We start from the raw sequence: 11,825 nt of genomic DNA, 5'->3' as shown, positions 1-11,825 counted from the left end.
CAGGTGCAGTGGCTCATACCTGTAATCCTAGCACTCTGGGAGGTTGAGGTGGGTAGATTGCTTGAGCTGAGGAGTTCAAGACCTGCCCTAGCAAGAGTGAGACCCTGTCTCTACTAAAAATAGAAAAACTAGCTGGGTGTTATAGTGGGTGCCTGTACTCCCAGCTGCTTGAGAGGCTGAGGCAAGAGAACTGCTCACTCCAAGAGTTTGAAGTTGTTGTGAGCTGTGAAGTCACGGCACTACCCTGGGCAACAAAGTAAGACTCAGTAAACAATAAATAAAATAATTACGGAAAATTGACTTTATTATGATGGCTCACATCTGTAATCCTAGCATTCAGGGAGGCTGAGGCAAGAGAATTACTTGAGCTCAGAAGTTCTAGACCAGCCTGAGTAAGAGTGAGATCCCATTTCTACTAAAAACAGAAAAACTAGCCAGGCCATGTGGCAGCACCTGTAGTCCTAGCTACTCAGGAGGCTGAGGCAAGAGGATCGCTTGAGTCCAGGAGATTGAGGTTGTTGAGAGTTAGACTGACACATGGTACTTTAGTCTGGGCCACAGAGTGAGACTCTGTCTTGTAAAAAAACTTTATTATTCCAAATGTTTGATTAAACTGTGACCCTGGCTGTGTTTTTGTGTCCCTCCTGGCTTTGTTTCCTGTTTTCATGGGGTGTTCCTCATGGGCTTAGATCTTTCATTTAGAAATCACAGTCCACAGAGCTGCCTTCTGTGTTTTCCTGCTGTCACAGGCAGGGTCAGATTACCAACAGCTGAGTGCTGAGCAAAGCATTATATTCAAAGTCAAAGGGAAGAGATTGATTGAGTCCTGGGAGGTTCTAGAATGAACAGTTATTTAGAAACATCAGGGTGTGCATTTTCCTGTGAGAAATGCGACATGGCAATATGGGATGGTGTGAGAGAGTGAGGAAGAGGTGAGCAGGACCACGGTAGACTTGATATTTTTCCTAAATACAGTATTTTTTATTGAAGGCTCATGACATGTTTTCTCTTTCCAAAGATCACTAAGAGTTGGGTCATCAGCCTGCACAGAGGCTCATCCCTGTAATTCCAGCACTCTGGGAAGCTGAGGCAGGAGGATCACTTGAGCCTAGGAGTTTCAGACTAGCTTGGGCAACATACCAAGGCTCTGTGTCTTAAGAAAAAAAAAGAAAGAAAGAAAGGATAAAAACAGAATTGGGGAATCAAGGAGTATTCTAATTCTTCTGTCTACAGGTGATGTGTGTTCAGATTAAGTGTTTCCATGAGATCATCACTATTGGCTACAACGTCTACCACTCCTATGACTTGCCCTGGTTCAGGACCCTCAGCTGGTAAGCCCTCCAGTCCCACAGGACCCTTAACAGATTTGAGTATGTATTGAGTGTGTGTTTTATGGCAGGTATATACAGTGATGGTGGGTAGGAAGTGGAGTGATGGCCACAGACTTGCCCATCACTTTTGAGACTATTTCATCTGTTACACCGTGTGACTGCCCTTTGAAGAGTCTTGAGTAGTTACTAGGGATCTGGAATCTTCCTCGAAAGAAACCAGATCAGCTGCATCTATAGCTGTGTTTTTCTTGGTTTCTGGGTTCCTTAGGCTCTGCACAGTGGCCCCCTTTTCTAGGTCAGTGCATTTTTCATGCTGAAAAATGCTTTAGCCCAGCATCCCACTAGAGTAGCCTGGGAGTTGTCAGGTTCTGGTGTTGCTAACTGGGGAACCTGGTTTCTTCATCTCTAAAACAGATGGTTGAGCCTTAGTAGTTTCCAAACTGTAGTGTAGGAGCCCTAGTTCCTCGGATGTGCCTGGGGTGCCAGAGTGGGCAGGAGTGAGACTGAATGTGCAGGATCTGGGCTTCTCCAAGAAACTCTGCTTTCTCCTCCTTGGAAAGGGCTTGGCTGCCTTAAAGCAAAACAAAAACCTGTAGTGCAGATGATGTCTGAGACCCCTTCTGGCCAGAGTATTCCCAGGTCATGACATTCAGAGTATTGCACAGTACCAAGATCTGTAGCAAATATGGACCTTCTCACCCCATGTGCATGGACCCAGGAATTGAGTCTGTGACTCAGCGGACCAGAGAGTAATGTTTTGTGCCCAGTTACTTGGTCATGGTCGGGAAAGCCGACTTGCTCAGATTTAGGTTGGCATCTCCTTCCCAAGGTGCTTCCCCATCACCTAGCAGCACAGGCTGCCTCCCAGCCACCAGGAGGCCCTGTGACTGCCGCCTGGGTTAAGATGTAGGTCTCTTTTGTGGGTGTTTACTAGTTGGAAAGCAGTGTTTTGAGTTTTATTAACATAGTCAGAAGGTCTGACCCCTGACTTTCCTTCTAAAGGTCACTTTCCAAAGGAAGTTTTTTCTTTGTAATAGAAAATAAACCTAATATGTGAGTTTTTGAACTTTACAATTAAAAAAAAAATGGAAAGGAGAAGCCCTCTAGTCTCTTCCCTATCTCAGGATCCTCGCTGAGGGTTTGGTGTGGTGACTGCATGACCTCATCCTCACCATGCAGGTGGCTGTAAAGGGATAGAGCCATAGTCTCTCCCCTCAGGGAAGGCCAGGTGAAGAGAGAGGGTGTAAACAAGTGAAGGGTTAGCGCTGGGGAATGGCTTCGTGCCAGAGCTAGGCTTCACAGAGGAGATGCTCTGAAATGAAGCGTAGTTAGTGAAAGGAGCAGACTACTTGCCATAGGAATAAATGCAGGGAGCTGGGCGCAGTGGCTCATGCCTGTAATCCCAGCACTCTGGGAGGCCAAGGCAGGTGGATTGCTTGAGCTCAGGAGTTCGAGACCAGTCTGAGCCAGAGTGACACCCTGTCTCTACTACAAATGGAAAAACTAGCCTGTGTTGTGGCAGGCACATAGTCCGAGCTACTCGGGAGGCTGAGGCAAGAGAATCTCTGGAGCCCAAGAGTCTGAGGTTGCTGTGAGCTATGACACCACAGCACTCAACCCAGAGTGACAAATTGAGACTCTGTCTCAAAAAAAAAAAAAAAAACAATACAGGGAGAGGCACATATCGTGTTAGGTGAGAGAAGATTTTATGAAGAAAATGATATTTGAGCAATGAATGAAAAAAATGAATAAGTGAAGACAACATTCCAGGCAGGAAAAAAAGGCAGCAGCAACGCAGTAAGAGGCAGGCTGGAATAAGCTGTTTTGACAGGAGGGGAGGGTTCCTGTGGAAGGGTGGAAATAAGACTGAGAGGCAGGATGAGGTGTGTTTTGGGGGGGTCTTCTTATGGTCCAGGTGGCCTTAGATTAGGTAAGGAAATGCTACACAAGGACAAAAACTGAGTCCCAAGTTTGCGCTGAATGGAGAGTATTCAAAGCTGCCACTAATTTCTAGATAAACATCTCACCTACAGTGTCATCAGAGGAGCAGGAAACCTAGATGTTTGCTTGTCCCTCCGCAAGCTGCCCCGGGGGTCTTGTGGGTGGGAAGGTCAGCAGCTGTCTGTCCTCTCCTCAGGGCTGTCTGACTGCCTGGCTATGAAGGAGAGGCCGGGTGTGCAGCACTGACCTATCTTTGTTTATAGGTACTTTCTACTGTGTGTGAACTATTTCTTCTACGGTGAGACAGTGACGGATTACTTCTTCACCCTGGTCCAGAGAGAGGAGCCTTTGCGGATCCTCAGTAAATACCACCGGTTCATTTCCTTTACTCTCTATCTAACAGGTATGCGTGAGTGAGGGGTTCACCAGTTCTCATGTCAGCCATTGAGGAATGTTTTGGTTAAAGTTTTGTGGCATTAACTCTGACCATGCAGGGGAGCAGAGTTGACAGCTCTGTCCTAGGTTGAGCTGTGGCAGCTCATTACTAAGAGAAATAGAGTCTCACTGGCTCAGGCAGTTGTGGGGGACTGCATCTTCATGTTCCAGTCTCTTTTGAAAGACGGCACAGCTTGATTCTGTCCTGGCTCCCCTGTGGGCAGAGATTCTGCAATGGGACGGAGACAGATCCCTGGGGACCTTCCCTTTGTTAGCAGAATCATCTTAGGGGAGCCTCTTGAGAGACTTCGGACTTCGCAGTGTGGTGGCAGGTTTACGAGATTTGGGCTTTAAAAGACTTTGCAACCTCAGGGGGGTAGGAACTTAATCTTTCCAAGTCTCAGTTCTTTTGTAATGTAGACCTGAAACTAGACCAGGTCTATTTTGAAGATTAACTCAGACTTCACAAACACTAAAGTGTTATATTAATGTAAACTTGGGTAAGGCCATGCACTAATTCTAATAAGACTAAAGGTTTTCCTAGTTGCCTTCAAAGCCAGTTTGAGGCACATGAGAAATTTGTTCTGATCCCAGTTTCTGTCTTACCTATTTTTGATCAGTCTGATAACAGATTTTTGGACAGCCGTAAAGCTCTGTGAATGACACCTGACTATTAATATATGAAACGTATTGCCCAGGAGTCCACTGCTGCTGAGGATACTCAGGGAACCTGAAAGCAGCCTCCTGTGGGGGATGCAGGGTTCTGGAAGAATGACGGGCTCAGCACACATTTGGGTAAAGGTCTCTTTCTCTCCCAGAGAAGGGGGCTGCAGACATTTTTTACTACCATCTAGGTCAGTGGTTCTCAACGACAGTTTTACTACCATCTAGGTCGACAGTTCTCCTGTCGCGACCCACAGGAACTGTATTGAAGGGCCGCAGCATTAGGAAGGTTGAGAACCACTGATCTAGGTCATCATGAGAGAGATGGAAGGTTGATGTTGACTCTGTACCAAGTGGATCTCTCCTTGCCCAACCCTATTCTCTAGGACAGGGGTTAGAAAACTTTTTCTTTCTTTCTTTCTTTTTTTCTTCTTCTTCTTTTTTTTTTTTTTTTTCTGAGACAGAATCTCATACTCTGTTATCTGGGCTATAGAGCAGTGGCATCATCATAACTCACTGCAACCTCAGACTCCTGACTGGGCTCAAGTGATCCTCCTACCTCAGCCTCCCAAGTAGCTGGGACCATAGGTGTGCACCACCATGCCCAGTTAACTTTTCTGTGTTTTGTAGACAGGTTCTCACTATGTTGCCCAGGCAGGTCTTAAACTCCTGGCCAGAAGCATTCCTCTTGCCTTGGCCTCCCCACGTACTAGGATTATAGGCATGAGTCACTGTTTTTTAAGGTCCCAGTTAGTAAATATTTTAGGTTTTGGCAGGCATAGGGTCTCTGTTGCAACCATAGTCATACATCACTTAATGATAGAGATATGTTCTGAGAATGGATTCGACAGTTTTGTTGTTGCAGGAACTGCATAGAGTGTACTTTCACAGACCTAGACGGGACAGTCTACCACACACCCCAGCTATATGGTATAGCCCCTTGCTCCTAGGCTATAAATCTGTATAGCATGTTACTGTACTGAGTACTCTAGGCAATTGTGACACAATGGTACCTGGGCATTGAAACATAGGAAAGCTTTAGTAAAAATGACATTATAATCCATGGACCCCTGGTCTGTTATTGACCACAGTGTTGTTATTTGCCACATGACTATGCTCAGTTCTACCATTGTAGCTCAAAGAATCTATAGACAATATGTAAACAAATGGGCATGACTGGGTTCCAATAAAACTTTATTTATAAAAATAAGCTGCTTACCTGACCACTGTTTGCTGATCCCTGCTCTAGGAACAAAACATTTCTGTCTCATGAACAGTGTCCTAAATGGAGTGTGGTCTGCAAGATAATAAAATATCGCCTTCCTTGTATTGTCTTGGAGTAGTTATTTTTTCCTTATGACTGTTCCTCTGGATAACTAGTTTTCCTCCCCTGGGCTTTGAAATTGTGTGCTGTTTAGCTGCTGGGAAGAAATTAGCCAAAGAACCACTTAAAGCAGCTAAAGGAAATGACTAGGACAAAGATAAATGCAGCATGCAGTTCATCTTGTCCTTTTTTTCTCCCTTCCAACTAGGATTCTGCATGTTTGTACTGAGTCTGGTCAAGAAGCATTATCGACTGCAGTTCTACATGGTAAGAGGAATGTGTGTGGCTCGGCGCCTGTGGCTCAAGTGGCTAAGGCGCCAGCCACGTACACCTAAGGTGGTGGGTTCAAATCCAGCCCGGGCCCACCAAACAACAATGATGGCTGCAACCAAAAAATAGCCAGGCGCTGTGGCGGGCGCCTGTGGTCCCAGCTACTTGGGAGGCTGAGGCAGGAGACTCACTTGAGCCCAGGAGTTGGAGGTTGCTGTGAGCTGTGATGCCACAGCACTCTACCCAGGGGGATAGCTTGAGGCTCTGTTTAAAAAAAAAAAAAAAAAGAGGAATGTGTGCATGAGAGAGAATTCTTGGTTTAAACGAAGTTCTACAGAAATTCAACAGGCCTTTGCTGCTTTCTGGGTTAAATTAAAACTCTGGAGCATGGTCTGTTCTGTGTGCATCTAGAAGGAAGAGCACCCACTTAGGGTGGGCAGCTCTACATTGATCTCAAGCCAGTCACTGTTACTTAACTCATGCCTGGGTAGTCTCTTCTCTGGGCTCTACATAAGGCTCAAACTGAAGCTTCAGACGCTGCCCACAGATAATGTGGCTGGTATATCACGTGCTGCCAGTCATTCCCTGCCTCACTTTCTCTCTGAGTACCCCAGGCACCGCATAAACAGTAAGAAAAGGAAAAGTACCCAGGCTCTTAGAGCAGAGAGGGCTCTCTCACTAGTGGGCCCTTCTTTGGGTTGGGACTCATAGATAAGGGGGGAGGGGCCACAGAGTGTTACCCCCAGAAGCCTTTTCTGTATCTTTTCACTTTCAGTAAGTCAGATACAAAAGCAGATATTTTCCTACCTGTTTCTTAGCAATTTTCTATTTGGTATTGATTGGTCTATGAAGTTACTTTCAAGGTAAACTGAAGGTAGCATTGATTTTTCTTCTTTTGCAGTTTGGCTGGACTCACGTAACATTACTGATTGTTGTAACCCAGTCACATCTTGTTATCCACAACCTGTTTGAAGGAATGATCTGGTGAGTGACGTCGAGGGCGTGGGAGATTTTCTGTTTTATTTTGTGGGTGTTCCTCATGAGCAGGTAGGCTGAGAGCCCCTGCCTTATCTTCTAAGCCAGGGGTTCTCAGCATGAACACATTAGGGTCTCTTGCAAGCCTAGGTACAGATTGCTGGATCCACCCCTGAATTTCTGATTTCGTAGATCTGGGGGAGGGCCTGAGAATTTGAATTTCTTGTACGTTCCCAGGTGATGTGATGCTGCGAGACAGGACCCACCCTCAGACAACCCCTGCTCTAGACTAACAGCTGTGTGACAGTGCACCATGTATGGCAACTAATTTGAAAACTAGAGGAAATAATCATGATTTCCTGGGAAAATGTATACTGAAAATCATGAATAAGGAAACTTGAATAAATCAGTAACTGTAAAAAGAGTTTTGAAAATTATGTAAGATTCCACACCTGGAAAAAGAAACAGGCCCAGATGGGTTGACAGCTGAGTTCATCTAACCCTTATACCCAAGCTGATGAGGAGGGAGAGACAAGAATGATAAGCCGATTTCTTTCAAGGTCATATATAAGCCATTCTGAATAAAACATTAGCAAACAGAGCCTGACAGTGCCTCGAAAGAATAAACTGTTAGTACTGAGTAGATTTTATTCCAGAGATGGAGTGGATCAACAGGAAGTCTGTCAGCATTGATAGAAATCAGCAGGCCAGCTGAAGGCACTAGGGGGTCTTGAAGAAAAGGGAAAAGTGTGTCCTGGTGTACCGGAGAGAGATGTTCCCGAGGACGGTGGTTAAGATCCAGATGTGTCTTTGTTTCCAGACCTCAGAGTTAGGATGCAGCAGTACCCACCACCTGAGAGTAAGCCAGTACATATATGGAAAGTGCTTAGAACGGAGACTAGCTTACATTAGCCTAAGGCATTATTGTATTTAAAACAATTTTATGTTCCATACTTCATAGATAAAAGGAAAAAACCCAATTGCAATGGCCTGGGGAGGCAAGTAACTCTCTTGTAGTGGGATTTTTATTTTATTTATTTATTTTTGAGACAGAGCCTCACTCTGTCACTGTCACCCAGGGTACAGTTCTGTAGGATTGTAGCTCACAGCAACCTGAAACTCTTGGGCTCAGGTGAGCCTCCTGCCTTAGCCTCCTGAGTAGCTTGGACTATAGGCACCAGCATGATGCCTGGCTAGTTTTTCTTTTCTTTTCTTTTCTTTTCTTTTTTTTTAAAGTAGAGACAGGGTCTCACATTCTTGTTAGGAGCTGGTCTCAAACTCCTGAGCTCAAGCTATCTACCTGCCTCACCCTCCCAGAGTGTTAGGATTGCAGGTGTGAGCCACCATGCCTGGCCAATTTTTTTTTTTTTTTAAGGGATTTTTGAAGAGTTGTACCTGCTAAGTCCTCATCTTCAGACCCAGACATACCACTCAGTTCTACAGTGAATATATTAAAATCTCTATAATTGTTGGTTTTGAAATCAATCTACAATTGATTTCAGACTCAACCTAGAAGACTTAAATATAGTCACAGAGCAGAGAGTATCTACAAAGGAAATTATATTGGGGGGCTTGGGAAGTGAATGGAATAAGGAGGTTCCCATGCTCTGTTTCTCTCTTGACAGACAGGAAGTTAGAAAATAGTGCCTGCAGTTGATGGGTCAGGAAATAGAGGTTTCCGTGTACAGTATTATGCTATAGTGTAATAGAGGAGCTGTAAACAAAAGTGTCAGTGAGTGGAGAGGGGGTGCAAATGTGGAAACCACGGTTAGGGGCGAGGGGGATGCCCCGCAGGCAAAGGGCAGTGAAGAAAATCTAGCTGTGTGTATTGGGGTTTTGCTCTCAGTCTTGTCCTAGGGAAGGTAGGGCTCACAAGAGCTGGTAATAAGCAGTAAAATGAGGAGCCAATTATGAAATAGACATACAGTGTATTATTTATAATTGTGGACCTAACTACTAGAAGAAGAAAAATTAGAAATGATTAAAAGTGGTTATTTTGGGGAATGGAGATAGGGATAGAAGAATGAAGAGAGACTTTTTTCTTTCTTTTATAATTTAAATCTATATTATTATGTGCATATACTACTTTATCATTAAAAAAGAACCAAAGGCATTTTCTAGAATGCCTCAGTAGTTATTCAGTAAATGTTTGAATATGCCAGGGATTAGGTAAAGCTTCTTGCTATTTTTTTTCTTTTTAACTTACTCCCTAGTGGGGCAACAAGCACAGTCCTTCATGGCATTTGTGACTGGCATTGTTTTGTGGACTCAGAGCCACTATCGTCTCTGTAGAGTTAGTTGATCTTCCCTTTGGTTTCTTTCCCAGGTTCATTGTCCCCATTTCTTGCGTGATCTGTAATGACATCATGGCCTATATGTTTGGCTTTTTCTTTGGTCGGACCCCACTGATCAAGGTAAATGAATTCTCCTAACATGAAATATCACTGTGAGGGGAGGGGAGGGTGGTGCTTTCAGTGTGAGTAGCTCCACTTCACACAGGGAAGAGATCTAGCCGTGCGTAACGACCATGTCTTCATGTCACCCTTGGGAAAGGCTAGTCATAAATTAATTTTAAGCCAAAGGCCAAATGAAAGCTCATTAAAAAAAGCTAAAAGAAAATGTTTTTACAAACTATATGTGTATAGGCATACTTTCAGGGCTTTAATCTGGATTGGAGTGTTGTCATTTAGTCTATAGTTTTATAATGATTGAATGACTGACTGAAGGGAGTCTGAAGGAAGGGCCAAAGGTAGGGAACAAAGAAACCATATTTGGGGGAATTTTATTTATTTATTTTTTGTATTAGTAGCGAAGGGGTCTGGCTCTTGCTCAGGCTGATCTCAAACTCCTGAGCTCAAGCAATCCACCCTCCTCAGCCTCCCAGAGTGCTAGGATTACAGATGTGAGCCACCACGCCTCCCCTAAAATTTGGGGGAATTTTATTTTGAAGGTGGCGTGGTTAAACAGGATGTGGGTTTTGTGATAGGAAGATTTTAAACGAGTAATGGTTTTCCCACAGTTGGCGTTACTGACACATCCTTGCTAAGAACCTGTTCTCTGTCCACAGCTCTCTCCGAAGAAGACCTGGGAAGGCTTCATCGGGGGCTTCTTTGCTACTGTGGTGTTTGGCCTTCTGGTAGGTGGCGGCTTCTTGCTGTGGGTAGAGGGAGTAGACAGAGGCCTCACACCACCTTCCAAGGCCTGTCTAGAGCTAGAGAGTGTCTCCCAAGGCCAGGACCCATTCTGCTGAAAACGCTGGCCTTGCCTGAAGAGGGACACAGGCTGGCTCTTCTTTACTCAGGGTTTTGGCATATGGGGACAGGGCTGGTGCACCTTGCATGTCCTCTCATGCCCAGGCACAGAGACATCACCAGGCAGCGTTCTTGTCAGACATTGATGTTCCAGCATCAGGGCAGGGGCACTGAGAGTAAGGGATGAGGTGAGATGTGCCCCCCCAGCCCAGATTTTTCTCCTGTGTGTGCCCTGCCCAGAGGTGGGCAACCTTCCTGCCCTTTCGAGAGCACAGTTCCCTTCTCTGACCCTTGGCCGGTCTTCCTGTTTCCGTGCTGTCTGGCTGCCCCTCACTGCTTCCCCCACACTACCCCAGCACCATTGCTTTCCAGCCTTCTTTCTGCCCGTGTCCGCCCCTCACTACACCACTCCCATCTCCTGCCTCTGGTTATCTCACAGTTAAGAGATCTTGAGCAAAGTGGACCATAGCTCCCCAGGTGGAGAAAATCTTCTTGTAATTCTTTTCTTTCTTTGTTTTTATTTTTGAGACAGGGTCTTGCTCTTTTGCCTGGGCTAGAGTGCAGTGGTATCATCACAGCTCACTGCAGCCTCCAACTCCTGGGCTCAAGTGAACCTTCTGTCTCAGCCTCCCGAGTAGCTGGGACTAGAGGTGCATGCTACTACATCCTGCTAATTTTTGTGTTTAAAATTTTTTTTTTGGTAGGGATGAGGTCTCACCATGTTGCTCAGGCTGGTCTCAAACTCCTGCTCTCAAGTGATCCTCTCACCTCAGCCTCAGCCAAAAGTTCGAAGACTGTAGGCATGAGCCACCACACCTGGCCTTTCTTTGCCAAATTCTTTTAGGTCTCTGCTGGATTCTTTCAAGGACTGATTGTTTGGGCACCTGTGTGTGAGACCTCAGTGGGCAGTAAGCCTTATTATTATTATTATTATTTTAATTCAAGTAAAATACATTCATGGTAAAACATGAACCTCTTGATTCAGCACAAATCGTGCAGTTAGTGGGGTGCTAGACGCGGCGAGGAACGTGGCCAAACCAGGTGTCAGCCGTCCGGGCTGGATGGCTGGAACTTGTCTCTTTACCTGACTATTCTTCCTCCTCAGCTGTCCTACGTGATGTCTGGGTACAGATGCTTCGTCTGCCCTGTCGAGTACAACAACGATACCAACAGCTTTACTGTGGACTGTGAGCCTTCGGACCTGTTTCGCCTGCAGGAATACAACATTCCTGGGGTGATCCAGTCGGTCATTGGCTGGGTACGTGCCACTCACATGGGGCGAAGTGCCACTCACATGGGATGAACGGCTTCTGGGCCGTGGTTGAACAGTCACTACAAAGAGAAAACTCCCTCTACCACCACCTGCTGTCCTAAAAAGCTAGCTTACTCTTCCCAAGGCTGTTAGCTGCAGGATGATGGACAACTGCTCAAGTCAGGGCAGGAGGAGACCTTTCTCCCCACTTCAGATCGTGTCAATCAGTGGTTCTCAAAGTGTGTTTATGGATGGACAGCCCTGAGGTCCTTCTGGGGGAGTCTGTGAGATCACAACTGTTTTCATCATGACACTGTGACATTAGATACTTTTTTTGTTTGTTTGTTTTTTATTTTATTTATTTATTTTTTGGTTTTTTTTTT

General features: G+C 45.4%; 1 protein-coding gene across 1 annotated transcript in view; it reads left to right on the top strand.

Annotated features, from left to right (window-relative positions):
* Nucleotides 1-11,825, top strand: part of CDS2 (CDP-diacylglycerol synthase 2) — a 69,004-nt gene that overhangs the window by 51,403 nt on the left and 5,776 nt on the right. The window contains exons 4-10 of the mRNA XM_012804173.2: nucleotides 1,234-1,331; nucleotides 3,536-3,675; nucleotides 5,903-5,961; nucleotides 6,866-6,948; nucleotides 9,266-9,353; nucleotides 10,007-10,075; nucleotides 11,296-11,448. Coding sequence (XP_012659627.1) covers nucleotides 1,234-1,331; nucleotides 3,536-3,675; nucleotides 5,903-5,961; nucleotides 6,866-6,948; nucleotides 9,266-9,353; nucleotides 10,007-10,075; nucleotides 11,296-11,448 — 690 coding nt within the window. The remainder of the gene's footprint in view (nucleotides 1-1,233; nucleotides 1,332-3,535; nucleotides 3,676-5,902; nucleotides 5,962-6,865; nucleotides 6,949-9,265; nucleotides 9,354-10,006; nucleotides 10,076-11,295; nucleotides 11,449-11,825) is intronic.

Source organism: Otolemur garnettii, unplaced genomic scaffold (assembly GCF_000181295.1).
Source record: "Otolemur garnettii isolate 467f Iridium unplaced genomic scaffold, OtoGar3 scaffold00025, whole genome shotgun sequence".
Lineage (NCBI taxonomy): Eukaryota > Metazoa > Chordata > Mammalia > Primates > Galagidae > Otolemur > Otolemur garnettii.
Note: the sequence above shows the minus strand (reverse complement) of the source record. Positions and strands in the feature narration are given on the sequence as shown.